Raw genomic sequence first — 25,275 nt, forward strand, 5'->3', positions numbered from 1 at the left:
TAAAATTGAAAGGAATAAGGATTGAATTAGCTATAAGAGTCCTCTGATAGGTAGTAAACCCTACGTTGTACTGACAATAGCTTTGGCTTCCCCTGAATTTTAGCTTAGGATAAAAATGCAACACTAAAAGATGCATATGTTGGTTTCCCCTGACTGTAGCTTCTGCGTGATGTTGTTGACTTAACTTTCAGTATTAGTTCCTTCAAACTTTGAGAAACCTGAAAAGAGTAGCTACTTCCATATATGTTTCAAACTTTACTGTGAATATGATTGTTCTACTTTTATGCCCTATGGATGTAAGTGTATTCGTAATGGTTTCTACTATCTATTTGGACTGTACTCTGTTGAACACAAGCAACATGGGGTCATACTTATGACAGATCTGGGTAATAATGAATTGAGTGCCTTCGCAAATAAATTAATTGCTTTGATCATTTTGGTGCGATAACTTATCAGATCCAATATTTGCTCGTAATCTTAGACATGAAGCAAGGTATTTCAGCTCTAACCACTAATATATGCTTGTTATTGATGCTGAATAAAAGGCATTGGAGACTCAAAGGCAAGATTTTCAAGGCTACAAAGTCCATTGGGTCAAAGATTCTTCTGCATATGCATTATGTTCTTATTACTCCATAAAAGTGACAGCTCCAATTGATAGGTCATTGACAAAGTGATGTGGTTCCTAGACAGTATCAAGCAATCCTAAGATAATTATCTTCAACAATCCATGTAATTTTATTCAATTGTCAGGAGAGCATTAATGCATAGGTAGTGACCTACTGTAATTTTCTTCGGAACCTGCAGTCTTGGTTGTAATACTTGATTTGTTTGCTGCATACTGGAGATTGTTGTTTTTAGGATGTTATATACCCATACCTACAATAGTACATGTAGTTTGACATTGATAACCTGAATAGTAGGGGAGGATCATCTACCTAATCCACAATCCCCAAGAACAAATCCTCATAATCTCATTGATACCAGAAGATCTGTGGGCTGGTTCATTCCGATGAGGGCCGCACCTGTGTTTATAGTGTCTGTCCTAAATCACTACTAAGCATACCAGAATTGCCTTAACCATCTCTAATTAGGCCTAAGAAGTAAGCAGTTATGGTTTTGATTATAATAAGCTATAGAAGCCTTCTACCTTGAGAAAGTGAGAAACCAGAGTAGGCTAATATGTATACACACTTAAAATGGGCCTGCCAAAATAGTTTCTGAACTCAAAGAATTCAATAGCTGCCAGTTTTTAACATATTTGAAGTTCTGACATGATGCACAGATCACATTCCTCCAAGGCTGGCTATAATGCAAAATGCAAATTAGAAACTGCATAGTATCTTTGAACCAAGTATAAATATCGTCAAACTAATATCAGTTTATTGCACCAAGTGGAATTCACCATCATTACAAAACTTTAGCACGGCCTTTTCCATTACAATGTGTAGATTTGCAGGTACAATTGGCAACCAGGAGCATCGCTCCAGAATTGTGCCTTAACTTATCAAGAACTAACCAAGAAAGATAGCAGATTCACAGTTCATAGATAAGTAACTGCCTAATCCACAAGTATCTACCTACACTAACTCGTGTGCATACCAAAAGCAATTGGATACAGATTCTTCTAAAACAAAGGAAGGGAGGAATTTGCACTGTTACTATCTGATCTTCTTGTTCATGTTGCCGGCAAGCTGGCGCATCTGGAACCTCCAGAACATGAAGATGGCGAGGGCAGCGCCAACGAAGACGAGCCCCACCACCATCTCCCCCTCGGACTCCGATTTCCACGCCGCCTCCTCGATCCGCCACTCCTTGCCCCCGTCCGTCGTCCCCGCCTCCACCAGCGCGTACACCCGGCGTCGCTCCCGCACGGCCACCGCGGCCACGGGGCCGTCGGGCGCGGGCGCCGCCTCGTCCCGCACCCCGCACGACACCCACCCATCGTTGCTCACGACGAGGCGCAGGCCCCCGGCCCCGCCCACAGCGACCGCCCCGTCGGTCCGGACCGCCACGGCGACCGGAGTGGGGGGCGTGAGGGCGCCCGACACGGTCCTCGTGGCGCCGTCCTCCATGTCGACGCGGAGGAGGCTGCCCGTGCTGGGCTGGCCCACGAGCAGGAACCCGCGGCTAACGTGCGCGGTGAGCGACGCCAGCGGCTCGGACCCGAGCGCCGTCGCGGAGGAGAGCGGGCCGAGGTCGCCATCAACGGACAGCTTGTAGATTCGGGCGCCCACGGTGAGGAAGGCATTACCCGTGTGCGGGTCAACGGCGATGCCGCCCGGCGGGGCGGCGTCCGGGACCGGGGTGGAGAGGATGAGGCGGTGCGGGCGCGGGGAGCGGAGATCAAAGGCGGAGACGGACCCTGGGGACGCCACGAGGAGGCGGCGCCGCCGGTCGTCGACGGCGACGGCTGATGCGCCGGAGGAGACGATAGATTCGGTGACCCCGGCGTCGGAGACCGAGAGGACGGCGTCGCCGCCGCCGGCGACGACGAAGTGCTGCGCCGTGGGGTCCCAAGCGACGGACGCGGGGCCGACGCCGCGTGCGGGGGCAAACGTGATGACGTGGCGCGCGCTGGAGGGTCCCGGCGCGCCGGCGGCGAGGATCAGGAGGAGCAGCAGATGGGGTAGGTGGGAGCCGGCCATGGTGGTGGGGAGATTCGATGATTGAGGCCGGAACCGGAGGATTGGGAGAAGACGAATTTCGGTCTCTGTTTTGATATGCAAATTGCAGACAAAAAAGAGAGATCCAATTGGTGGTAAGCGTCTCAAGCACACTAACACGTGGGGCCACTCTAAGTCATTGACACGTACGTAAGGGTGTCAAATAAAGGTTTACGAATTTAGAGTCAATTTTCGAAATTTCTCAAAAAAAAAAAGGGAAACACACCCCGGAAAATTTAGGGAGAATTTCTTGTGTACAAAAATGTTTATGAAATTTAATGTAAAATATTTCCACTAACAACGAGAAAGAGTTCAAGAGAGAACGAGGAGAGGCAGCAGCGTAATTGAATATTTTATGTACAAAAATATTTATAAAATTTAGAGTCAAATGCACCCACCATATAATAATTTGGGTACTTATATCAAGTAGCAAAACATATGAACAGATGCATCAACTTATCAAATATGTGCATATATGATCACATGAATGCCACGTGCCCACGTGGATGCATTTTGCGACCGTGCCACCACATGACATGAATGATTTTATCCATGTAACTTCGGGATGTTTGGTTCCTCTGACTTATTTTTAGCACCCGTCACATCGAATGTTTAGATATTAATTAGGAGTATTAAATGTAGACTATTTACAAAACCCATTACATAAGTGGAGTGGAGGCTAAACGATATCTATTAAGCCTAATTAGTTCATAATTTGACAATGTGTTGCTACAGTAAACATTTGCTAATGATGGATTAATCAGGCTTAATAGATTCGTCTCGCCATTTAGCCTCCACTTATGTAATGGGTTTTGTAAATAGTCTACGTTTAATACTTCTAATTAGTGTCTAAGCATTCGATGTGACACGTGCTAAAAATAAGTAAAGGAACCAAACGCCCCCTTCATATATTATTTGTCGGCGAGCGGCAGCACTCGTGTTATTAGTACCGTACACGCAAGGGGCGGCTCGATGCGTCTAAAGCATGTTGTAGGTGCGGAGGGTCACATGGTTGGAACGTCATTGGGTAAGAGGAGGGCACGGTGTTGGAACGTGTTGTATCTCAGAGCTAGTTTGGCAGGGTTATGGTTGTGGCTGAAACGGCTTCGGCTGTAGCTCCTCTGGTGGAGCAACTTCTCTGGTGAAGCTGAAACCATTCTGGGAAGTGTTCGGCAAAACAGCTTCTCCTGTAATTTTAAGAATGCATATGAGAGATTAAATGTCCTATATGCCGTTAACTACGTTTGAATGCATATGAAAGATTAAATGTCCTATATGCCCTTAACTATGTTTGAATGGATGAATTGAATGTTTAATGTTAGTTTATAATTTGTGTTTATTTGAAATTAGTTTTGGAAAATATTTGGCAAAACGGCTTGATCTGATTTTTCATAGATGCATAGGAGTAGTAAAATGTCCAATATGGTTTTAGCTATTTTCTTCTTGAATTTATAATGTGATTTCATATGGATTGAAGTAAGATCAATGAACAAAATATAGATCAATAATCAAATTAATTGCTTGTTATATGATTAGAAAACCCGTTCTTTTTTTATATGAGAAAAACACCTTCATGGCTCCATCCCCCCATCTTTCCGGTTCTTTTTTCTCACCGTTTTTTTCTCCGGTAGAAAATTCTAGCTTATTTTATTAGTTTCTCCCTTTCCTGTACATCCCTATCCTCCGCCGCGCAACCCGTGGCTCTGTCGTCCCTGCCGCTACGCCCGCGCCCTCGCCGTTCTTCTCTATCCCCGCCACATAGCTTCTCCGCAACCTCGCTCTAGCCGCGCCGTGCTGCACCCCTGCTGTTCTTCTCCGTCATCATGCTGCATCTCCGCCTGCTTGCCCACATCTCGGCTGCACGCTCCTGCTCGGTCACCCACGCCGCCTCCATCGACAAGCACTACACAGTGAGGGTATTTTTGTCAAGGACGGATGGAGGTGGAGGTGGAGCCACGGGGAGCTAGTTATTTGGGCTCCGGCTCCATCGGTAAGCTTGTCTCAACGGGTTTTTTAGGCTCCTTAAGAAGCCATTTTCACTTCCCCTGTTTGGTAGAGCTCCTTGAGAAGCTGGTAAACCGTGCCAAAGAGATCCTCAAAATTACCCAATATGTAGTAATTTTTTAATTATTTTCTCTTCGATATTTTCTTATACATATTTAGCACGCTTTCTTTCCTTATCCGTATCAGATAATATAAGATATATGATATAACACCTTCCCCATGTCCCCTATCGCAACGAACCGAAAATGAGTTTGTGAAGCATATCTTCGATACAAATCTTCGATACAATGTTATATTTTTTTCCGTCGAACGCGCTGGTTGTTTATTAAAAAAAAGTAATGACAAAAACCCGTGAAAGCTCGAACTTTACCCTGTCACATCGAATTTTTATATACTCATTAGAAATATTAAATATAGTTTAATTACAAAACTAATTGCATGAATGAAGCCTAATTCACGAGACGAGTCCATGATTTGACCATGTGATGCTACAGTAAATATGTGCTAATCATGGATTAATTAGACTAAATAGATTCGTCTCGCGAATTAACCACGGCTTATGCAATTAGTTTTATAATTATTTCACGTTTAGTCCCTCTAATTGGTATCAAACATCCGATGTAACCCGAACTAAAAATTAGTCCATGAATCCAAACAGCCGTAAGCACAGAATCGGCTGTAAGGGCCAGTTTGATAGGGCTCCAGCTCCTCTTAAAATGAGAAGGAGCCGGAGGAGCCACTTTTTTTTAGCTCTGGCTTCTCCATATAAAATGGCTCCGGCTCCTCTAGTGTTCTAGGGATGGAGCTATTTTTGACCAAACTGGGGCTTCAGCTGGAGCCGTAGGAGAAGCTGGAGCTGGAGCCCTACCAAACTGGTCCTAACTTTGCTCAGCGGCACGGCCGCCTCTATCTTCCACCCATGTGCTATCGGGATATTTAATGATTTGCCATCCTTAGAACGGGCACTCCTTAAGATGCTAGTTTTAGAATGGCACCTACATATTTGCCACCGGAGAGAAAGTTTACCAACACATTTGCCATTTTGTTGATGTGTCAAGCCACCTCGTCATGCTAGTATGGATTTGCCACGTAAAATGACCCTTCTACCCTTACATCTCTTCCTCCAAAGCGTGTCTGTTTCCTCTCTTCCTCCCTCCTATCTCAATGACGGCTGGGATCCACCCTTCTTCCTCCACCTCCAGCCAACCATGGATGAGAAAGGGTGAAGTTGACAAATGAACAGCAAGCCTCTCAGTCGCGCGCGCTCATCGCCGTCCGATGGCGCCATCTGGCTGGCGTGCGGCCGCCGGAATCCTCCACCTCTTGGAGACGGCGCACCTCCCGGGCACTTGGAGGGGACGCGGAGGAGGCTAGGATAGGAAGTTGCTGGAGGGCGCGCGGTGGAGGAGGCTGGGCAGTGCGGGCCGGTGGGAGGAAGTCGACGCGGTTACGTAGACGACGTGGGGCACCGGTGCGCGATGGAAGATCTTATTCTAGCGGGGCAGTGCGACCGGCGGCGTATGGGGCCGCACGACGAGGTGGCGGAGGATGGTGGCGTGTTGAGGGGCTGGAGGAAGACGTGGCATGTGCAGTTTGTGGCGTGGATCAAAGACCGCCAAATTGGGGCTGGAGTCGGCGACGGAGGGGGGCAGGCGTCGTGTGCCGGTGGAGACGACGGGGGCGACGGGCATGGACGGGGGGAGGATTGGGGCGCCATGGACGGCCATGGAAGGTAGGTGATGACAAGTAGGGGCAATCTATCATAGAGTGGAGGAGGAAAAAGGTGAGGCGCTGTCAAGTAGGGTCCGTACATCGGAACAGACCTTGCTGAAGCTTCTAGATAGAAGGGAAGAAGGTGAGGATAGGAAAGTTATTTTGCCCGGTCAATCCATGCTGGCAAGGGGACGTGGCTCGCCACATCAGAAAAAATAGTATAAATGTAAACAAATTCTCTTTCCAATGTGCCATTTTAAAAATAGCTTCTCAATAAGTGGCATCTCCACGTGCTATCGGAGGGCGTATCTACATTAGCGTCAGTTCTATCGCCCCGCACACCGGGCCCACTTGTCACAGGAGCGGTGAGTTTTCTACCGAGGCATTAACTCGTTTCATTTCACCGATCTCTCTCTTGTCTCTAGGTTTAGGTCTCGTTTGGTTCTTTAGTCTCTCATAAAGTTCCGAAGTTCAGGTTACATCAAATATTTAGATATTAATTATGAGTATTAAACATAGACTAATTATAAACTTATTGCACAAATGGAGGTTAATCTGTGAGACGAATCTATTAAACCTAATGTTCATGATTTGACGATGTGATGCTACAGTAAATATGTACTAATGATGGATTAATTAGGTTTAATAGATTCATCTCGGAAATTAATCTCCATATATGTAACTAGTTTTATAATTAACTCATGCTTGATGCGACACAAATTTAGTCGAATTAAAGATCCAAACACCTAGTCTCTCCCCTCTTGCATTCACAGGCGATTTGGCCTATGTACTGCTCGATTCCGGCGATTTGGAGGAGGGGAAGCGCCAATCCGAGGTGGAGAGCCGGGGTTGGGTCTGGATCCTTCCGCGAGTTGTGCGAATCGACTGTATTTCATTCCCCGCTCTATCTATCTCTAAGTTTTCAGTCGATTTGCCTCACGAGTACTCGAATCCATCGATTTCTTACAGGGGACTGTAAATTGGAGGCGAGGAGTACGAGAGGTGGATGGGTGCGCACGAAGGTGAGTCATCGTTTTTGTATTTAGGGAATTTTTGCTCGCGCCTGCAATTTGGGTTTCCACTCGGGTCTGTCGATTTTTGCTGTGGGGGGATAGTGCAAATTGGAGGCGGAGGGGACATGATTAGGGACTTTTTTTGGCCCCGCATGTCTGGATCCGTTGAGTTTGGTTCTACTTTAATGCGTCCATTTCTTGCTGCAAGGAAAAGTGCAAATCGAAGATGAATCATCGTTTAGGTCTTTTGGGGGGATTTTGCATTTGTTACTTCACATGAAGGTGAACTACGATCTGCTGTTTCGTAGATTTTTATTTGCTATCTATTGTTCATATCAAAATGGTATATCTAGAGTATGTAGCATCAGAGCCTGTTCGCTTCAGCTTATAAGCCGGCTGAAAAGCTGAAACGGCTGATTTATTGTGAGAGGAAAACACTGTTTGATGGCTGATAAGCCGACTGAAGAAGCTGAAGCGAACAGGCCCATATTTTTTTAAGCACAGTAGACACATGCCGACATTTCATAGCTATCAGTATGTTGTGCGATATTTGGGCCAAAAGCATAGCATAAGTGAGCTTTAGTGTTTCTGTTTGTTTGTCATGTCTTTTTGTATCAGCAGAGTTCATAGTTGAAAAACACTGAAAATTATTTTCTTTAGCAAGTACTAGTGTGTTTAAGTCGTAAATTCAGACATAGCAACATTAAAAATATAGTAATTAAATGACAGCATTTGTACTTGTTATGTACATTTTTAAGGTATGAGAGCCTTGGTTAAATCGCAGAGAAAAGCTTGATACAATTGAGTTTCAGTTCAGTATCCTCAAATTTTTTTATAGATTCATTAGTGTTTCACAAAATATCTGTTTGAGTTTTTCCCTTTTTTTGATTGGACAGCGCTCATGCTTGTTAGTAATTTTACACCATCAACTGAAATTCATGTGTGTCTGATATCTATAATCATGTTCTGTGAGGTTAGATGTATTTAGTTGCACTCACATTTTATTTTTTGCACATTATCCCAGTCGATGGTGGCTTAGCTAAACCATGCTGTCTCTGAATTGAATTTTTCCTTAAGAAAAATGGAAAGACAGGCTTTTTACCATCCTGTACATTTATACGATTTGAAAGGCAGTATTGTTTATTTGTTTTAGCTTTTGCATTTTGCTTATCAGTTTCTTCCCTGCAGGTGCTTATTGCTGATTCAGAAGCCTTGGCACATCTTTTGGTTGATCCGTGAGCCGAGCTACTCTATTCTGTTCAGCAGAAAAATGGGGCTACTCTCATGTTATAGCTTCCTTGACGTCATTTGGGAAGAATTTGCTTCCACGTGCAGCAGCTGATGTATCCCGTGTTACTGATGTCACTGCAAAAGAAGGAGCCACAAGTCTCTGTAAGGTTTGATATTTCTGCTATTTACCACATAACATTTTATTTAGCATGTGAGAGTGGGATGATTAAACAATATTTCCCCCCTCTAACATGCTGGTTAAAGTTTTACTTTCATGTGTACATGTGGTTTTGGAATTTGGATCTGTCCATTTTATATAACTTAGGCAAATTACTGTACTTAGATAAGCAAAGTATTGTTATTAGTTAGGCAAAGTACTGTTATTAGTTAGGCAAAGTATTATTTTTAGTTAGGCGTATTACTGTTCTTCATTTTATTCTATAGTAGCAGTTGGTTCCTATGTCATTTAGGTTAACATAGGAAATAATATCATTATGAATTATGATTCTGAAGTAGCAAATATTAGGAAGAGTATTTAGGCAAAAAAATATGGTTCCCAATTAGGCAATAATATGAGCATGAATTAGGCAAAACTATGGTTAATGAATCGGAAGTAATGTGGCCAGAAACTAGGAAATAATATGGCCTTGGATTATCGAAAATAATAGGCTTCATTAGGCAATAATATGATTCTGATTAGGCAATAGTATGTTTATGTGTAGGCAAAATAGTGTACTCCATTAGGCAATGCTTCGTTGGGAATTTCATAATTCATTTGATTGGATGCCTTAATATTAGGTCACGTAGAACTACCAGCATTGGTATTTAGACAGAGTTGTTGCTGGATTCAATACACATCCCGTCCTCTTTGTCATTTTGAGCCCACATTTCATCTTGTAAGCAACATATGCTAAATAAACTAGCAAATTATTCATTTTAATCTAGCATTTTTGTGTTCTGATTTAAACATTTTTCAATGGTCTGACAATGTTTCATCTGTTTTGTTTTTATACTGATCAACGTAGCTACCTGTTGAGAAGCATGAAGCAAAAACAGTGATATTATAGGCAATACCGTTACCATTTGTTTTCCATATTGCCCCTTGTTCAATCTGTAATGCTTTGCTTTCAGTAGTAGGAGATCACAAACAAACTATTAGCAATTGACCAATTGTACTGACTAACTACAGAAGCTAGCACAACTTTTATGATCTTACATGTGTCTTTTTCAGTTGTCCTCTATTAATGCTAGTTTTTGTCGGTTCATCTTTTTTCTGGTCAGCCCTATATTTGTGTCTTTATAGGTAGGGGCAGTCTAATGTTTTAAGTAGGTGAAATATTACAAAGTCTTCAACATCTAGTGATTTTCTCTAATTATGCATTATGTTCTATCTTAAACGCATTGCAGGTCAGGAAGTGGTCAGGAAGGGGAAGCAAATGTGTAGTCATCATTTGTTTGCAGTCATTGTTAATGAACATCATTTTTGCTTGTGATGTAATGCAAACACACATCATACCATTGTATGCAGATTAGAATTAATTGTCTGCAAAGGCCCAACTTAGTTATGATCATTGCATTGGCAGGTCATATGGTTGTGCACGGAGAATGCAAATACTTGAACTTGTAATGGGTATTATTTAAGAAAATCAGATCAGGTTGCTTTTGTACGAAGAACTAAAAGCAAAATAGTTTGAAGTATACATAGGGCTGCCAAAGAATTTGCTGAGATGTTGCATGATCAGAATGATGTGCAGATTTGCTTGCGTGCAGTTTCAGAAAATTTCTGGGCAAATTATGTGCAGTTGTTATTTCTGGGCAAATTTATGTGCAGTTGTTTTTTCTGGATTACGTTCGGAGGGGCAGTGGGCAGGCAGAAAGTTGAAGGCCTGCTGCCTGCAGCGACAGCCACAGCTACGTGCATGAGGTTTGTTGCTAAAAACGGAAAGCTAATCTATTTTGCTTTCCCAAAACAGAGCGGCTGTACGGGACGTGCCAAACTGCAAGTCAGGATCGCCTTGGACCCGTCTCTTTCAAAAAAAAAAAAAACAGTAGCACTAGACGTAGCAGCGTGGGTTCATCAGGATTCAGGGCCTCTGATTCGTGCAGATGCTCCTGCCGGCTGACTTTTAACGCCCGGCTCCCACACGTGTCGCGTCGACCGCGAGAGATTCCGCCTCCCTCCCTCTGATATTTTCACCTGCCGTCGAACCGTACGCATCCTCCTCCGACGCGAAGCGGAAGCGCCCAGACGATTCGGCAAAAGTGGTGTCGTTGCCCGCTGCCGTCGCGTCGCCGCTCTCGATCTCCCAATATCCCTCGGAAACGGCAGGCCGGCCTCGTGTCAGCCGCGCCGCCATCCCCCGCGCAGGCGGAGGCCGCGCGCGGCCGACACGCGTTGCCGCGGTTGGTTGGGACGGCCACTCCGCCGGCGCCGCCTCCATGATTGCGGCCGTCCCGCCACCCGGACAGACGGCCGCCCGGCCGGCCACAGCCAGCGAACGCGAGAATGGATGGATGTCGCGAGAAGGAATTGGCCGCTTCGGCCCTGATCGTTTCTGTTCTGTTCAGAACGCGAATAGATTAGATAGACTGTCGTGGAACGAGCACAGGAGCACTTGTGGAGGAAAGAATAGAGCTGGAGCGTCTGCGCGTGCGTAAGCCAGGACACGACGGCCGATCAAGTGTGCAATGCGAATTTGATTTGCACAAGCGATATAACACACAACGGGATCGGCCTTGCGTGCCGTGAAAAGCATCCAAGCTTGCAGCAACAGATATGGTAGCAGTAGGTAGATAGATCCACGTGACCACGTCCATCTAAAAAAATATATACTCGTAGATAATATTATTCGTAGTATACAACACAACAGATATCTTGGACTGGGGCTCCTGTATGCCTCGTGGAAGATCGTGGAAGATGGTTAAGGAGTTCAACTATAACACCCATCAAAGTCCGGATCGTATCTAGAATGATGGTCCATCAATATTTTAACTAAAAAATGTTGGATAAAAATGTTGAAAAAAATGCTGGATAAAAATGTTGAACCAGCATTTCTTTAAAAATGTTGAATCTAACAAAAAATAATTGGATCTTCTAATCTTATAAAAAAGTTGTTCCAACATTTTCATGAATTGTTTGATCAGGAAAAATGTTGGAAATTTTTTTTAAAAAAGTTGAAAATCAAAATTTTAAAAAAAAAATGGCTTCCGGCGCTGGCGAGTGGCTGTGGCAGGCCGCGGCGCGTGGCGGTCCGACGGCGGCACAGGCATGGGCAGGTAGGTGTGGGCAAGAATCTCAAACATCGGAAGATAGATTTTAAAAAATTTCGTTCGGAAGATGAATAGGTTCCGATAGATTTTAGAAAATTTCGTTCGGGAGATGAATAGGATTCCCGATCTTGGACTCGCTGGAGGAGATTCCAAGCCCACGCACGCGCCCACAGGCCACAGGAACCACACAACCGTGGACCGCCCAAAATATCTCGGCCCGCCCGCAGAAAAGCGGACGACGCGGCAGGCTGGGCTTTTTCCGGCCGCTCCAGAACGTTCAAGACGCCAGATATTTTCCTTCTCTCTCTCTCTGCGCCTGCCTTCCCCCCTCCTTCACTTCCCGCGCTTCGCAAGGCTTCGTCTATCCTCTCCTCCTTTCTTCCCCGCTGTTCCCATCAATCATCTTCGCCCGAGTCCCGAGATATTTTCCGTGCCACCCGCCTCCCCGATCCCCCGTTATATATACAGCCTGGCCGCCTCCGCCGCTTTCCCTCGTTCGTCGCCATCACCTCACCACCGTCCCACCCCGGGTACCTGCCGTACGGGTGATCCTCTAGCTAGCACCAGCGCTCGGGGAGAAGCTGAAGGAAGGAGGTCGAAGTGCCCAGAGATTTTGGTAGGCTAGTGTTGTTTGGCTACCATAAACTAGTTGGGTTGGCGCCCCAAGGCGATCAGCGGGGCGCAGGGGAGGAGGATGCAGTCGTCGTCGCAGGCGAGGTCGTCGTCGTACTACGCCGTGCTCGGCGTCCACCCGGGCGCCTCCGCCACCGAGATACGAAGCGCCTACCACCGCCTGGCCATGGTGAGTACAACTGCTCCTCCGGTCGATCGGGTTCCTTCCGGATCGGATCGGATCGCTCTGGTTTGGTTTTGTTTGCACCGGCGAGCTTGACAAGAAAAGAAACAGAGCATGACTTGCTTGGTTTCTGCCGGCGATGCATGCAGAGGTGGCACCCGGACAAGATCGCCAGCGGCCGCGCGGCGGACCCGGCGCGCGCGGAGGAGGCCAAGGCCATGTTCCAGCAGATACACGAGGCCTACCAAGGTAAACCATTCGAATCCATCTCTTCCTTCATGGTTCACCATGCCTCAGTCTCTGGTCGCGATGCATTGGACGCTGTTGCTAACATGAACACCTTTTTCGGCTGTGTCGCGTCTGCAGTGCTGTCGGACGAGAAGAGGAGGGCGCTCTACGACGCCGGGATGTACCACCCGCTCGACGACGACCAGGAGGACGTGGAGGTGAGCAAGATCCGCCCAATTGCCATTGCTCTTTCTTCCCCTGCTTCTGCACCTGCCCTGCAGGTTAATCTGACCATGTGCTCCGTGTGTTCCAGGGTTTCCATGACTTCCTTCAGGAGATGATCTCGCTCATGGCCACCGTGGGGAGGGAGGTAAGCTACCTCGTACTCATGCCATTGCACCTCGCATTAATCGGCCAAGCTGCCAACATTCCTGCAGCATCGAATGAATGAATCATTCTTTTTCCGCTCGTGCAGGAGCCCGTGTACAGCCTGGGTGAGCTCCAATCCATGCTGGACGGGATGATCCAGGATTTCGCCGCCCCTCATCAACCCGAGCCCACCGCCTTCTTCACCGGCGGCGCGTCGCAGTTGTTCGCCGAGCCGAGCGGCGCGGAGCAGAGCAGCCCTTCCGCGCGCATGCATCCCCAGGGGATCGGCGACTCGGCGTGCTTCAGCCGGACGGCTTTCTCTCGGTGACGGCTTGACCGCTCGAGAGCTGAATCTGCACCCGCCTGCCGGCTGGACACACGTTCAGAGATCAGGAAAAAGAGCATCAGCTTTTGCACTCGTGCAAGGACAAATCAATTGGGATGTGCAGTGCAGCTCCTGGAATGGTCGACGCAGAGGCCAATAAGTGACCCGATTGTCCATTGCTTCCTTTTTTTGGGGAGGGGGTGGAAAGATTTTAGGACAAGAGGGGTAGAGCCTTGCCACTCGTGCCAACTAATAAAAGGATCTTTGTTTGCGTTTTCTGTTGGGGTAGGTGTTTCCTCGCAAGCATCAACGCTGTACATATGGCGAAAGATCAAGAATTGATGTTGCCTTTTGTGTAGCTTGTATGTGTGTTGCTAGGTGCCTTGGTACATTTGGAAGGCGTGATGACTTGTTTTTTAAAAGAAAAAAAAGGCGCGGCGATGTACACACTCGATCGCTTGCGCAAGCCCCGATACAACCGGCAAGAACAGCAAACGAGCCCGAACAGCTGACTGCACGGCTGCGGCTGCTGTTGCAACCGTTCCCGCTCCCAACGTGCGGGGGAATTGCTGTGCAATTTTTTCTCTCTCAATATAAGATTGCGTAATTATTTTTAGCTGAAACTGCATGAGCTGCAAGTTGCAGTAGCTGTGTTGTGCGGCTGCAGCAGAAGCGAGCGCGCGTTCTTGCCTAGCCTAGCAAAGCAGCTTTCAAATGACCTTTTAGCAATAATATTGTTTGGTGTTGAAGTCCAGGGAGTCAAAGTGTTCATTTTAAGTATTGGTTGCCTACCAAAAAATTGGCAAGCCAAAAGCTGGAAAAAAAACTTGCCAACATTTTGGTAAGTCAGATGTGAGACCAAGGTTGGCTAAAGTTATTTAGCGGATGACCTCTAAAACAGCTATAGCGGAGTTAAATGAGGCTATAGCGGGCTATAGTCTCTAAGTTGTATATAAACACAAATAGTTTGATCAGCCTCAAACAGCTATAGCCGGCTATAGCGATAGCTGGAGATTTAAAACCTTATGTGAGACATTGGCAACATTTGGTAGCAAACCAAATGGTGGGGTATGCTAAAATTTTGACATACTCAAGTTTTGGTAGCTAACCAATCGAGCTCTTTGTACTTGAACCTCAACGGAACATCATGTCATCAACAATGCTAAATTTTAATTAAAATTGTGACCAGCAATGTCTTCTAAAACATTATTGATGAAAGATTGGAACATGCCTCTCTATTTTTTTTATAAAAACGATTTTTACAGATTATAACTTGAGAACTCCTCTTCATAGTTAATAGAGGAATTAGGTCCGACTAACTTGTAACCCCGTTCATAGTTATAACCAAAGAAAAAACTGAGCCAGAGCTAGATTCGGTCCGGTCTAGTTAAAAGACCGGAGGGCAATTAGTAGACAGGGAACAAGGTTCAAACATAGACCTATTAATCGATCTAAACCGGTGTACAAATCTTCGGACCAATCAAACCGAGAACAGAGGGGCGGTTCAATGTTTGATCCGATTCGGTTCTAATAACTATGCTCACCTGATTATATGGGGAAGTGGATACTGAAGAGGATCCTCCTAACTTCTAGCTCAGAGCTCCCTTGGCGTGGCTCCAGCTCCAACTCCCACGTTGTAGCATTATTGTAGATTGTGTAGCGTGTGGGAGCCGGAGCTGAAGGAGCTACCTCTCTATCTCCTTCGGTAGTTTATTTTTCCCTTGGGTTCCGCAACAACTTCTCGCTATAGTAGAAACATCGTAAATAGTGATGCTACAGTAATTCGCCTTAGCTCAAAAAAAAGGGCCTCAATCTTGAGCTGTACCTAAAGGCCCACATAGGGATAAAGTGTCCCCACAACACTGGGCCGATCATATCAAAACAACCACAATTGTATTGCAAATTTTATTATGGGATCTCACATGATTTGAAAATTTATGGAAATTAAGGAAGAGAGATTCTCTAAGATATTTCTACATATGTGTATCACCATATTTACATCTAAAGAAATCTAAATTATATTGCATGTGTTAATAAGAACTACCGATATGTTTTTTTCTCTTGTGTATATATCTAACTCGCAGTCTACAAAGCCATAAAACACAAGCCTAGAGTTTGAGGTCAATTTTATCCTACTCTACAAGTCTACAACCATATACATCTTAGTTGTCGTAGAATATGAAAGGGCGGTGGCGCCCTCACCAGGCCGGCGGAGGGCCATGGGCGGCGTCGAACCGTGATGGAAGAGGTGGCGGCGGCTTATCGCGATGGAAGGGGTGGGGGGAAACGGATTCAAGGGGCAGGGGGTTCGCAAAAATTCTGCTGGCCGGCTGGCGCTAAATTGCAAAATAACTCCATCTCTAACCCTATCCATTGGATTAGCATCTTGTGGCCTTGATTCAGAGTTTTTAAGATTGTACGGGGCAGATGGTTTCCAAAAAAAAGTTATTGCAGCAAGTCATCTTCAGCTACCCGAGGGACTGTGGTCGGTTGACTCGAGAACACTAGATGATAACAGGATCGTACTAGTGTTGTGTATCTTGAGGGATTGTGGTGGGGACAACTGCTATTGCTGTGTGAACCAAAAGCCGGAAGAACTATGTTTCGCAACGAGGCAGCAGTGCATGAGCAAATGTTCCATTTGTAACCCCAGATGCCCACCGCGGCGCGCCATCCTTCCAGTTGGCAACGAAAGGCTTTACTAATGAACTCAGCCTCGAATAAAAAAGAGGCTGCCCATGTTATACTAGTTAGTATCAATCCAAATAATGTACTGATGCCAATGCGTTATATTATAGGAACGTTATTAAAGGCGTTAAACATCTTATTCTTCAATTTTGGGATTGAAGGGGTAGAATCTCGCGCCACTCGTCTGTCGAGGTAGGCATTGCCTCCCATCCAAGCATCAACGCTGGACATATGGCGAAAGATCAGGAAGTTTTGCTGCCTTTGTATAGCTTGTGGGTTTGCTTGATGAGGCAATTTTTACATTTGAAAGGCGTGATGAAGATGTGCGTGTATTGGAACTCTGGACCAATGATTGGTATGCTACACTTGGATGATATTCCTACTACCAGTTTTAATATGATTCTATTTTTCTTGAAAATAATCTTAATATGATTCTATTTTTGTACTGAAAATGTATTTTTGATATTTGTTTTCTAAACTACTAGTGCCAATCACTAGCATGCTATTACTATTTTTGAACTCATCTTCGCTACCAGCGACTTTATGCTTGGCTTTTAATAGAAATTCGAAGTAGCTCTGTCTCTGCATTTGGTCAGTAACCCATCGAGCTAGAGAAACTGAGAAAGGTGAGTCAACTGAAATGATTAAACTTAAGCACCATCCACCATCTCAAAGTGAAGTATATTCCGTGTTTATTTGGTTGGGTTGCGATCAGCACAGCACGCAACCACCGGCAACCCCCAGAAACGAGCGGTCGTTCCACCAGCAACACAAAAAACTAGGCGATGCAGATGCACCAGCAATCCGGCTTCCCAGCTATATACGGCCATGGATTTCACCGCGCAGTGATCACTGAACCACCGAGAACAAGAACTACGAGAATGCAAGGCGGAGGCGGCCGAAACCGTCCGATGCTGCCGCTCCAGACCATCACGGTCCTGGTCGCCATGGCCGCCGTGTCGGTGTACTCCCCGGCGGCGCTAGGCATCCCGATGGACGAGGACTGCAAGTGCTTCATGTGCGTCTGCGACCTGGACCCGCACCCGCTCCCGCCGGAGGTGCCGTCCCACCACCACCCGCCGCCGGAGCCGGTCCCCTCGCCGCCGCCGCCATCGCCGTCACCCCCGCCACCGGCGCTCCCGGCGTACTACCCGCCGACGGAGCACGAGCCGGCGCCCGGTGGGTACTACTACTACCCGCCGATGCCGTACGGGTACCCGTGGCAGGGAGGCTACCCCGCGACGTACGGGCCGCCGGCGGGGGAGATGTACCCGCGGGAGGGCAAGGCGTCCAAGTCCGGCGCGGCCCGGCGTCACGGCGGCCACGGGCGCTCCCGCTTGCTCGTCGCCGTCGCGGCGCTGTCTCTGCTCGTGCTCGCTGCTTGATATACCACTAGTCGCGCATGTCGTGCGGTACGGTTATTATACGAACCCATGCGGCCATGTCCCTTGCTTCGCCGCCGCTAGAGCGTGGCAGTTGGGCAAAGCCAGTCAGTGCCTACTGGGTTTAGTGTTGGCTTTGTGTGCAGTTTATAACGTGTGTAAACTTTGAATATCAGTATCTTTTGAATATTTTAATTCGACTTTCAAAAATCATATAGCTAAGACTTGACTTTTGTCGAGCATAGATGCCATGCATGGTCTGTATACCTGTATACTTAGGGCTTCTCAAATGATCGGTGAGGGTGGTGATTTGATTCATATTTGAGAGTCGACTCATGCTGAACAAAGAAAGGAAGACGTCTCTTGCTCTGCTCGTTGTGTAAAAGAAAGGAGTATGAGACAAGCAAGATGCATGAGTTGGAAGTGGATCAGGGTGTCAGGTTTCAGCTCCAAACTTGGGTGGAGTTTCAGCGCCAGGACCATACAATTAAGGGTCGTGTTGGGGCTAACACGGCAGTTTTAGGGGTAGCCGGGTAGGGTACCTGAACTGACCAGCGACACAGCGACCAAGTCTATCTATCTCACCGTCACACACTTCATCAACTGCCCCAAGCGGACGCGCACCGCTTCTCTTGTGGAGACCTTGTTTGGAACAATTTAAATTCAGCTTATGATCAAAATAAGCTGAAACTAGAAGTCTAACAACGTACTTTTTTTTCAGTTTTTTTTGACGTGCTTCTCCCCACCACCTTCGAAACGCGGAAGCTGCTTCTTAAATAAGCGCTATTTTAATATTTATACAGGTTATCTGGGAAGCGCTTCTCCGACGGCGGTTCCGAACAGGACCAGGGCAGTGTAATGTGGCCACGGTGAAATTAACAACCCTGCCGTTGTGCGTGATTGAAAAAGCCGGCCATCTCGTTCTGTCTCCTTGCTATCAAGTCAACTCAACGATGGTACGGTGTCAGTGTGTCATCAGACTCATCAGGGTTTAGGGAGCGTTTTCTTCCACTGATTTATTTTTAGCATGTGTCACATCGAATGTTTAGATACTAATTAGGAGTATTAAACGTAGACTATTTACAAAACCCATTACATAAGACGAATCTAAACGGCGAGACGAATCTATTAAGCCTAATTACACCTAATTAATCCATCATTAGCAAATGTTTACTGTAGTAACACATTATCAAATCATGGACTAATTAGGCTTAATAGATTCGTCTCGCCGTTTAGATTCGTCTTATGTAATGGGTTTTGTAAATAGTCTACGTTTAATACTCCTAATTAGTATCTAAATATTCGATGTGACGAGTGTTAAAAATAAGTCAGTGGAAGAAAACGAGGTCTCAGTGGCCTGGCCTCAGCCTTGGTCTTACCCTCTTACCAACCTGCCCCGGCAGGCAAACGGCAACCGGGTCAGGTCAAGCCCTGCACACTTCACGACTGGACCGAGGAGCAGCTAGGCTGGTTAGTGCACTCGACACACAGAATTCCGTCTACGAGTTCAACGTCATTATTCTAGACGGTCAAATGCGCCACACACCACACGTCACACACACCCACACACTACAAAAATGCCCCAGGAACTGGCCGTCGAGACGAGCCATATGCCATCATCTTGTTAAAAGCAAACAAACTTTAATCCCCACGCCCCACGGAGAGAAACTTCTTTTGGAGTTGTTGTTGCTCATCAGTTTCGTGGTCGGAGAATTTCGTTGCAAACAAACATGGAGGGGTCGATCGGTTCCCGGGTGTGCAGGGGCGTCCGGTCCTGCTGGATGAGCCGCCGCCGGAGCTGCTACCAGCGGCTTCCGGCGTCGGGGCGGCCGGCCGGGCGAGGGGTCAGGCTCGGTCGCCGTGCGGTCCTCGCCTCGACGTCGTCGGCGTGGAGGTTCGGCCGGCTCCGGAGCCGCCGCGCCGACGCGCGGTGGCCGTCGCCGCTGCGGCTGCTGCACCGGATCGTCGACGCGTACGTCAACTCCCTGCTGTCGCGGCCGCTAAAGATCTTGAGAGCGGTCGCGTCGCCGGCGGGAGCGGAGCCGGAGGTGGTGCCGTCGTCGTCGCCGCCGACGAAGCTGCTCCGAGAGGCGTCGCCGGCAGGGTCGAGGTGCCGCGACGGTGGTGGGAGGGGCGTGATGCTCAACATCTGCGTGGCGGAGGCCCTCCTGCTGCGGCGGAGCACGTCGGAGGTGAGGCGGTCGCCGCTGCAGCAGCCACGGAAGGCGGCCGCTCGGTGCACAAGCGTCCGGGCGGGGAGCTCGCTCCAGTGACATCATGCCATGTGGATAGCCCTGATAATCGGATTGGTTTTATTGGTTGTAATGGGTAGGTTTTTATTTAACTGGCCCATCAGATGGTTTGGTTCGACTTGGATTTTACGACAACCAGTTTGGAGGATATTTGGAGTGTGCTGTATTGTTTTGGGTCCAAAGGCCCTTTCAGCCCGTGGGTTACAACCCGTTAGGCGTTCCTTAGCAGGCCGTCTCGTACTCTCGTGAGAGTCGCCACTGCGCCAGGCCGCAAGCGAAGGAGCTCTCCAACAGCCACGACTCCATCCCTCCGGCGGTCCCGCCGCCGCCGCCATCCCTCCCTCCCTCCGGCGGCCACAACCCTCGCCGCAGCCACAACCCTCGCCTTGTTGCGAGCTGTGACTCCGAAGCTGCCGGTCTCCGTCCACATCGCGTCATAAATCCCTCTCCACCCCATCCCCGACCTGGCACCTACCCCCCGCCATTCCAATCCCCCAATCCGCCTGGTGCACAAGCCCCGAATCCACCGTCGCATTTGTTGGTTCGCGAGCTGCAGCTCCCGCTAGCGCGTTCCGTTTCCGAGGGGGCGGTCGGCTCTAGGGGCCTGCGTGTATTTAGATCCGGTCTCCTGCCTTGCGCTAGTGGGGGAGCGGATTTAGGTGAACGAGCATCTTGATTTTTTTGGCCAATCTTTTTGCTCTAACCCACCTCGTGGTGTTCGTCGTATAAATCTTTCCGTGGGGGGTGGGAAGAGGAGACCAGGCCGACAAGAACCGCGGTTTCAAGGATCCTCTCAGGTGAGCTTATTCCCGGCCCCGTTCTGTCCCAAAGCTGGAATCATTTCTGTGTACGGTGGCCTTGCCCTGCGGGTTCTTGAGCTCCTTGGAGCCCTTTGGGTTTCCCTGAGTTCAAACATCCGCTGTTTCATGTCTATGCCGCTGAGATTGGGGTTTCTTGTCTATTAAATCCCAGTAGTGGAGTGAAAATTTATTGTGGACTGAAATTGTTTTCTTTGATAATCGTGTGTTTGCAGCATAGATTGGGTGGTTAGATGTTTGGCTGTATGATTGGAGTCCTCACCTGATGTATGGCCTTTTTCTCTGGTTTAGCTAATGCGATTGGGGGCTATGTGTTCTTTTCTTCATGAACTGATGGTTTTAACTCGTTGCTTAGGATGCCTCAGCCTTAATTTAAGCTTCTTGCATGGGTTGTACGTTGTAGAAATGTAGCTGCACGCTTCGCTCTTGTTCCGTTTTCAGTTATCCTAAGTGGGTTATCCTAGATATCTGCACACAGCTTCAATAGAGGTACCTACTACCTAGTAGGAGATGTTGAAAGCCTTGGAGGTAGTTCAGATATCAAATGCATAGTTTGTATTGATATGATTGGCACGATTGTACTCATATGGCATCTTTGTTTTTGGCTTTTCTCTGATGTCGTAGACAAGTAAACTGAAGCAAATGATCTTAGTGTTACTATTTGGTTCTTTCAAGTATTTCATCTTCCCTGTTTACCGGTACCCTTGGTCAATTGTATCAAGAAGGCTGCTTATACGTTAGTGACTTCTTATTTCAGGAACCACCAACTGTTCATGAATTTCAAGAGCAAATTTCCTTGAGCTGAATTTATTTAGGCTCATTTTGTTAGAAACCTTGGATATACCATGAAGTGGCAGTTTCAGATTATTTTGTGCTGTTCGTTACTACTGTATCATTGAAAAATCTATCAACCTTGGATCTGAATGTTGTTTTTGGGCATTGCTAATTATAAGTAAACAGTGCTGAATTAATACTTGCTGCAGTCATCAATACAATCATAGAAAAATGTAGGTACTTCTGATTCACTTGCATTGACTAGTTGGATTTCTTTTGTAAGTTCTGTTACCTAATATTTCTGTGAACTACTATTCTTCCTGTATGCTTGCTGTGAACTAGTAATAATCTTCCTGTTCCTGTTCTCTGCAGTTTGTTGTTATTACCTAGGGATTCTTCAACATGATTACATAGTCATGCAAGATTCTGTCAGTTCGTTGTTTTTGTTAATTATTGATGTAATTCGTTCATTACCATAGGACAAAGTTGCATCTGAACTGCATTTGCCTCAGAGACAATGAGTGAGTCTTTTCTTGATAGGATGGTTTCCCAACTTCGGTCGACATGCAAGTAAGAGCACCATGCACTGCCGTTATGTGTTCCAGTCCATTATTCGTTTGTATTTTTGAGCAGAACATGCAGCTCACACTGGTTTATAGATTTACCATACTGTCGTTATGACAATTAATTAGGTATAACAGACCATTAATGGATTGTAGTAGAATACATTACCAATAGTCAAACTTCTAGTTAATGTTCTCTGCTATAATGTGAACGTGCTCGCACTAGTATAGTTTTATTTTATCATGTCATGCTATGTCTTAATGTTATCCTAATCCTGAAAATTACAGGTTCTACACTGGATATCCCAAGGACCTAGGGCCATCAAGAATTATACCATTCACATCTGAGCGTCAGTTTGTGCAGCTATTGCATGAAGGAAGGCCTGTCGTTGTTGCCTTTACTATTAAGTATACTAACTCTGCTGTATTTTGTTCAGAAACACCAACTAGAATGTCAAATCATCATATATACAGTTTCCACTCACTTCAATCCTGAATATTACCTTTTTAGGTGTACTTATACACAGCATCTTGATAAAGTACTGGAAGAGGCTGCTGCCACATTTTATCCGCATATCAAGTTTGTCAGAGTAAGCTACTCTTGATTTATATTTGCACGAAAATTTCCATTTACAGTCTTGTCAGATCACTTATAATTTCTGAACTATCTGGACAAGGCTGTGAACTTATGGCACTTCAATAACTACTTAGTGCCTAAATTAACCTTGTAAATGTTTTAGCTTATTATGCATAAACTTCAATTTTTTTGTTGATGAATTAAAACCATTATTTATCTGATGATAAAATCGTACACTGTTGTGATTGTCTCATTCAAATTTTACTGAGTAACTTAATCTGATCTTATCTCATTTATCAATGATTTCAATTGTTCTATTCAGCTTCACTTGTGGAAGTTCAACACTGCCTATGTTTGCATATTTCTCTTTAGACAAGCAGCTCAATGGAAAGCTTGCGTGTGCAGATAGCTTAATTCTTTTTGGTACTTCAGTATTATGATTCACAAAAATATGCTCGATTAAGCTAGAAATGTGTGAGTAATTATATTTTTCATAAGGCTGCTTTGCTTATCAAACCAGTCTATATCAACTTTTGGTTTCCTCCATATATGCATTGGACACTTTTGGTCACATTACAAATTGCACTTGTCTCCAAAGTAGGCATTGAACATTCTTCTTCTCTGCTGTCAGGTCGAGTGCCCAAAGTATCCAGGGTTCTGCCTTACAAGGCAAAAGAATGAATATCCATTTGTTGAAGTATTTTACAACCCAGAACAGGTTATAATTATTTACTTCATGTACATAGGTTCAAATGTTTCAGTTTCTTCGTTTTGGTTCTTCATTGCAATTTCAATTCCTGCTCTGGTTATCATTTCACACTTCTTTTATTTGTTTCTGTCCAATAGTTGATCAAAAAGCAATTTGATTGTTACCTTAGTGCCTGTTAAGTTACTATCATTCTTTTATGAGCATTTTTTGTCAGTGGTCTTGTTATGTTCTTTATAATTTCATTAGTATTCGTGGCTAGATGATGATAAGCTGAAACTATAATTAATAATTTAATATATTCCTAGGATGATCCCAGAGAAAGAAACTATTTGTTAAAGTTCAACGAGCTGGAGGTCTTCTGCTCTTGTTAGATAACAAGTTCAAGAAAAAAATTTCCGATATTGTTAATATAAACCAAGTTCCACTAGATAGATGCCCTCTATGATTCAAACTACTTCATGAAGTCTGGAATTTCAGAACCTAATTCACGGGTACACTGTTTTCATTTTGAGAAACAATCCCTATGCTTCCTACAGTTACTGTTAGTTTATTTATTTTAAATGGTATACTTGATCAGCTGTGTACAACACTAAACTGTTGTTCATTCTCAGGTATTGTGTATTTAATTTGTTGTAGAGCTGCTGATAGTTTTCTTTTGAACCATAATTCTCATGCTCTTGTTTGATAAAAAGTTCAAGAAAAAATTGTCTGATATTGTAAATATAAACCAAGTTCCAGTAGATATATGCCCTCTATGACAAACCACTTTGTGAAGTTTGGAACTTCAGAACATAATTCAGGGGCATACTGTTTTCATTTTGAGAAACAATCCTTATGCTTTCTGCATTTACTGTTAGTCTGTTGATTCTAAATGGTATCAGAAGCCTTAGCAATTTTTTTCTCGAACAACGCAGGAGAGCTGCGTGTCATTTAGAAGCCTTAACAATTACTTGATCAGCTGTGTACAACAGTAAACTGTTGTTTCATTCTCAGGCATTGTGTATTAATTGGTTGGGGAGCTGCTGATAGTTTTCTTTTGCAACCATAATTTGGGTGGCATATGTTTTCCTTTCTTTTGTCTTGGTAATGACTTTTTCTGTACTTTACCAGGCTGCAGGCCACGGAAAGAGCGTGGATCCTAACATCACTAAGTATTCTGTAAAAGTGCTACCTGTAAGTAATTCTTGAGCTGGTACCTGTCAGTTTAATAATTGAATTCAAATATTTTTTTGGTGAGCTGATGATTGATTGTCTCATGCAGTTCAACTATGATCAGAGCGTGTATGGATTTCGAGAATATTTCAAGAAGCATGGTTTCAAGTACTCTGAAACAAACTAGGGAGTTAACATGGAGGCATTTGTTGTTTGGAGTTAAACCATTAGACTCTACTGGTGTCCTGCCTAGTCCAAGGAATACTTGTCATGTACTCATGTATATGGGGTACAGTCCATGCCAATAGCTTAGCACTGCCATACCAAATGTGCACTGACCTATCGACCATTGAATTCGGTGAATTGAACATTTCCCCGACGACAACCAGGAATGGGTATCGCACCTCTTTTTCCGATGTGGGTGTTCTGCTATGGCATGTTGCACTATAGAAATTCGATGGTATCTTGATTTCTGTTGATGTATAGCTTGAGCTAGCAGTTTTTAAAGGGCAAAGTACCTGGGCAAAACTATCGAAAAGACAAGTTGCTGTATACGGATCCGATTGGGATTCCTTCCTAGAAAATACTTTATTCAATCATATCCTGATTACTTTATTTTAGCAAGGTGATGGCCTGTTTGGATGGTGGCTAGAGCTTGTCACGTGCCACAGGTCAGATGTGCCATTCGTTGGCTGGTGTTTGGTTCACTTGGGACTTTGCAGTGCAGTCTTCTGCTCTGCGATTTG

At 45.6% G+C, this 25,275-nt stretch overlaps 4 protein-coding genes and 1 long non-coding RNA gene across 8 annotated transcripts; 4 read left to right on the forward strand and 1 right to left on the reverse strand.

Moving 5' to 3' along the window:
- Positions 1 to 1,361: 1,361 nt before the first annotated feature.
- Positions 1,362 to 2,750, reverse strand: LOC117858448 (uncharacterized). Its single transcript, XM_034741518.2, has one exon. It carries the CDS (start codon positions 2,646 to 2,648, stop codon positions 1,662 to 1,664), a length of 987 nt encoding a protein of 328 aa, XP_034597409.1. The 5' UTR covers positions 2,649 to 2,750; the 3' UTR covers positions 1,362 to 1,661.
- A 4,332-nt stretch (positions 2,751 to 7,082) lies between these two features.
- On the forward strand, positions 7,083 to 10,352 carry LOC117854937 (uncharacterized). Of its 3 annotated transcripts, none has more exons than XR_011898163.1 (4): positions 7,083 to 7,405; positions 7,605 to 7,678; positions 8,585 to 8,793; positions 10,034 to 10,352. It is a non-coding gene; the product is annotated as an uncharacterized lncRNA (long non-coding RNA). The 3 variants fall into 3 exon arrangements; XR_004640399.2 differs by lacking the exon at positions 7,605 to 7,678 and having other exon boundaries at positions 7,086 to 7,257; positions 7,353 to 7,405; XR_011898162.1 differs by lacking the exon at positions 7,605 to 7,678 and having other exon boundaries at positions 7,086 to 7,405.
- A 1,908-nt stretch (positions 10,353 to 12,260) lies between these two features.
- LOC117855551 (uncharacterized) lies at positions 12,261 to 13,972 on the forward strand. Its single transcript, XM_034737932.2, has 5 exons — positions 12,261 to 12,698; positions 12,842 to 12,941; positions 13,059 to 13,138; positions 13,234 to 13,290; positions 13,396 to 13,972. The coding sequence occupies exons 1-5, from the start codon at positions 12,591 to 12,593 to the stop codon at positions 13,615 to 13,617; spliced, it is 567 nt and encodes a 188-aa protein (XP_034593823.1). The 5' UTR covers positions 12,261 to 12,590; the 3' UTR covers positions 13,618 to 13,972.
- Positions 13,973 to 17,125: 3,153 nt separating this feature from the next.
- Positions 17,126 to 17,897, forward strand: LOC117858544 (uncharacterized). The gene has a single exon (XM_034741625.2). The coding sequence runs from the start codon at positions 17,184 to 17,186 to the stop codon at positions 17,685 to 17,687; it is 504 nt and encodes a 167-aa protein (XP_034597516.1). The 5' UTR covers positions 17,126 to 17,183; the 3' UTR covers positions 17,688 to 17,897.
- Positions 17,898 to 20,158: 2,261 nt separating this feature from the next.
- On the forward strand, positions 20,159 to 25,128 carry LOC117859337 (uncharacterized). Of its 2 annotated transcripts, XM_034742580.2 has the most exons (8): positions 20,159 to 20,733; positions 20,970 to 21,021; positions 22,008 to 22,098; positions 22,380 to 22,499; positions 22,603 to 22,681; positions 23,300 to 23,386; positions 24,488 to 24,550; positions 24,639 to 25,128. In XM_034742580.2, the coding sequence occupies exons 3-8, from the start codon at positions 22,046 to 22,048 to the stop codon at positions 24,714 to 24,716; spliced, it is 480 nt and encodes a 159-aa protein (XP_034598471.1). In that variant the 5' UTR covers positions 20,159 to 20,733; positions 20,970 to 21,021; positions 22,008 to 22,045; the 3' UTR covers positions 24,717 to 25,128. The 2 variants fall into 2 exon arrangements, with proteins under 2 accessions (XP_034598471.1, XP_034598470.1); XM_034742579.2 differs by lacking the exon at positions 20,970 to 21,021 and having other exon boundaries at positions 20,163 to 20,733.
- The last annotated feature ends 147 nt before the right edge of the window (positions 25,129 to 25,275 follow it).

This window comes from Setaria viridis, chromosome 5 (genome assembly GCF_005286985.2).
Source record: "Setaria viridis chromosome 5, Setaria_viridis_v4.0, whole genome shotgun sequence".
Classification (NCBI taxonomy): domain Eukaryota; kingdom Viridiplantae; phylum Streptophyta; class Magnoliopsida; order Poales; family Poaceae; genus Setaria; species Setaria viridis.

What these genes read in the sequence shown, in the direction of transcription:
- LOC117858448 (XM_034741518.2), bottom strand. Translation starts at nt 2,648, where the DNA reads ATGGCCGGCTCCCACCTACCCCATCTGCTGCTCCTCCTGATCCTCGCC.
- LOC117855551 (XM_034737932.2), top strand. Translation starts at nt 12,591, where the DNA reads ATGCAGTCGTCGTCGCAGGCGAGGTCGTCGTCGTACTACGCCGTGCTC. An exon ending in CCTACCACCGCCTGGCCATG is followed by an intron (nt 12,699 to 12,841) that starts GTGAGTACAACT and finishes CGATGCATGCAG; the next exon opens with AGGTGGCACCCGGACAAGAT. An exon ending in ACGACCAGGAGGACGTGGAG is followed by an intron (nt 13,139 to 13,233) that starts GTGAGCAAGATC and finishes CGTGTGTTCCAG; the next exon opens with GGTTTCCATGACTTCCTTCA.
- LOC117858544 (XM_034741625.2), top strand. Translation starts at nt 17,184, where the DNA reads ATGCAAGGCGGAGGCGGCCGAAACCGTCCGATGCTGCCGCTCCAGACC.
- LOC117859337 (XM_034742580.2), top strand. Translation starts at nt 22,046, where the DNA reads ATGAGTGAGTCTTTTCTTGATAGGATGGTTTCCCAACTTCGGTCGACA. An exon ending in CAACTTCGGTCGACATGCAA is followed by an intron (nt 22,099 to 22,379) that starts GTAAGAGCACCA and finishes TGAAAATTACAG; the next exon opens with GTTCTACACTGGATATCCCA. An exon ending in ATTCTGTAAAAGTGCTACCT is followed by an intron (nt 24,551 to 24,638) that starts GTAAGTAATTCT and finishes TGTCTCATGCAG; the next exon opens with TTCAACTATGATCAGAGCGT.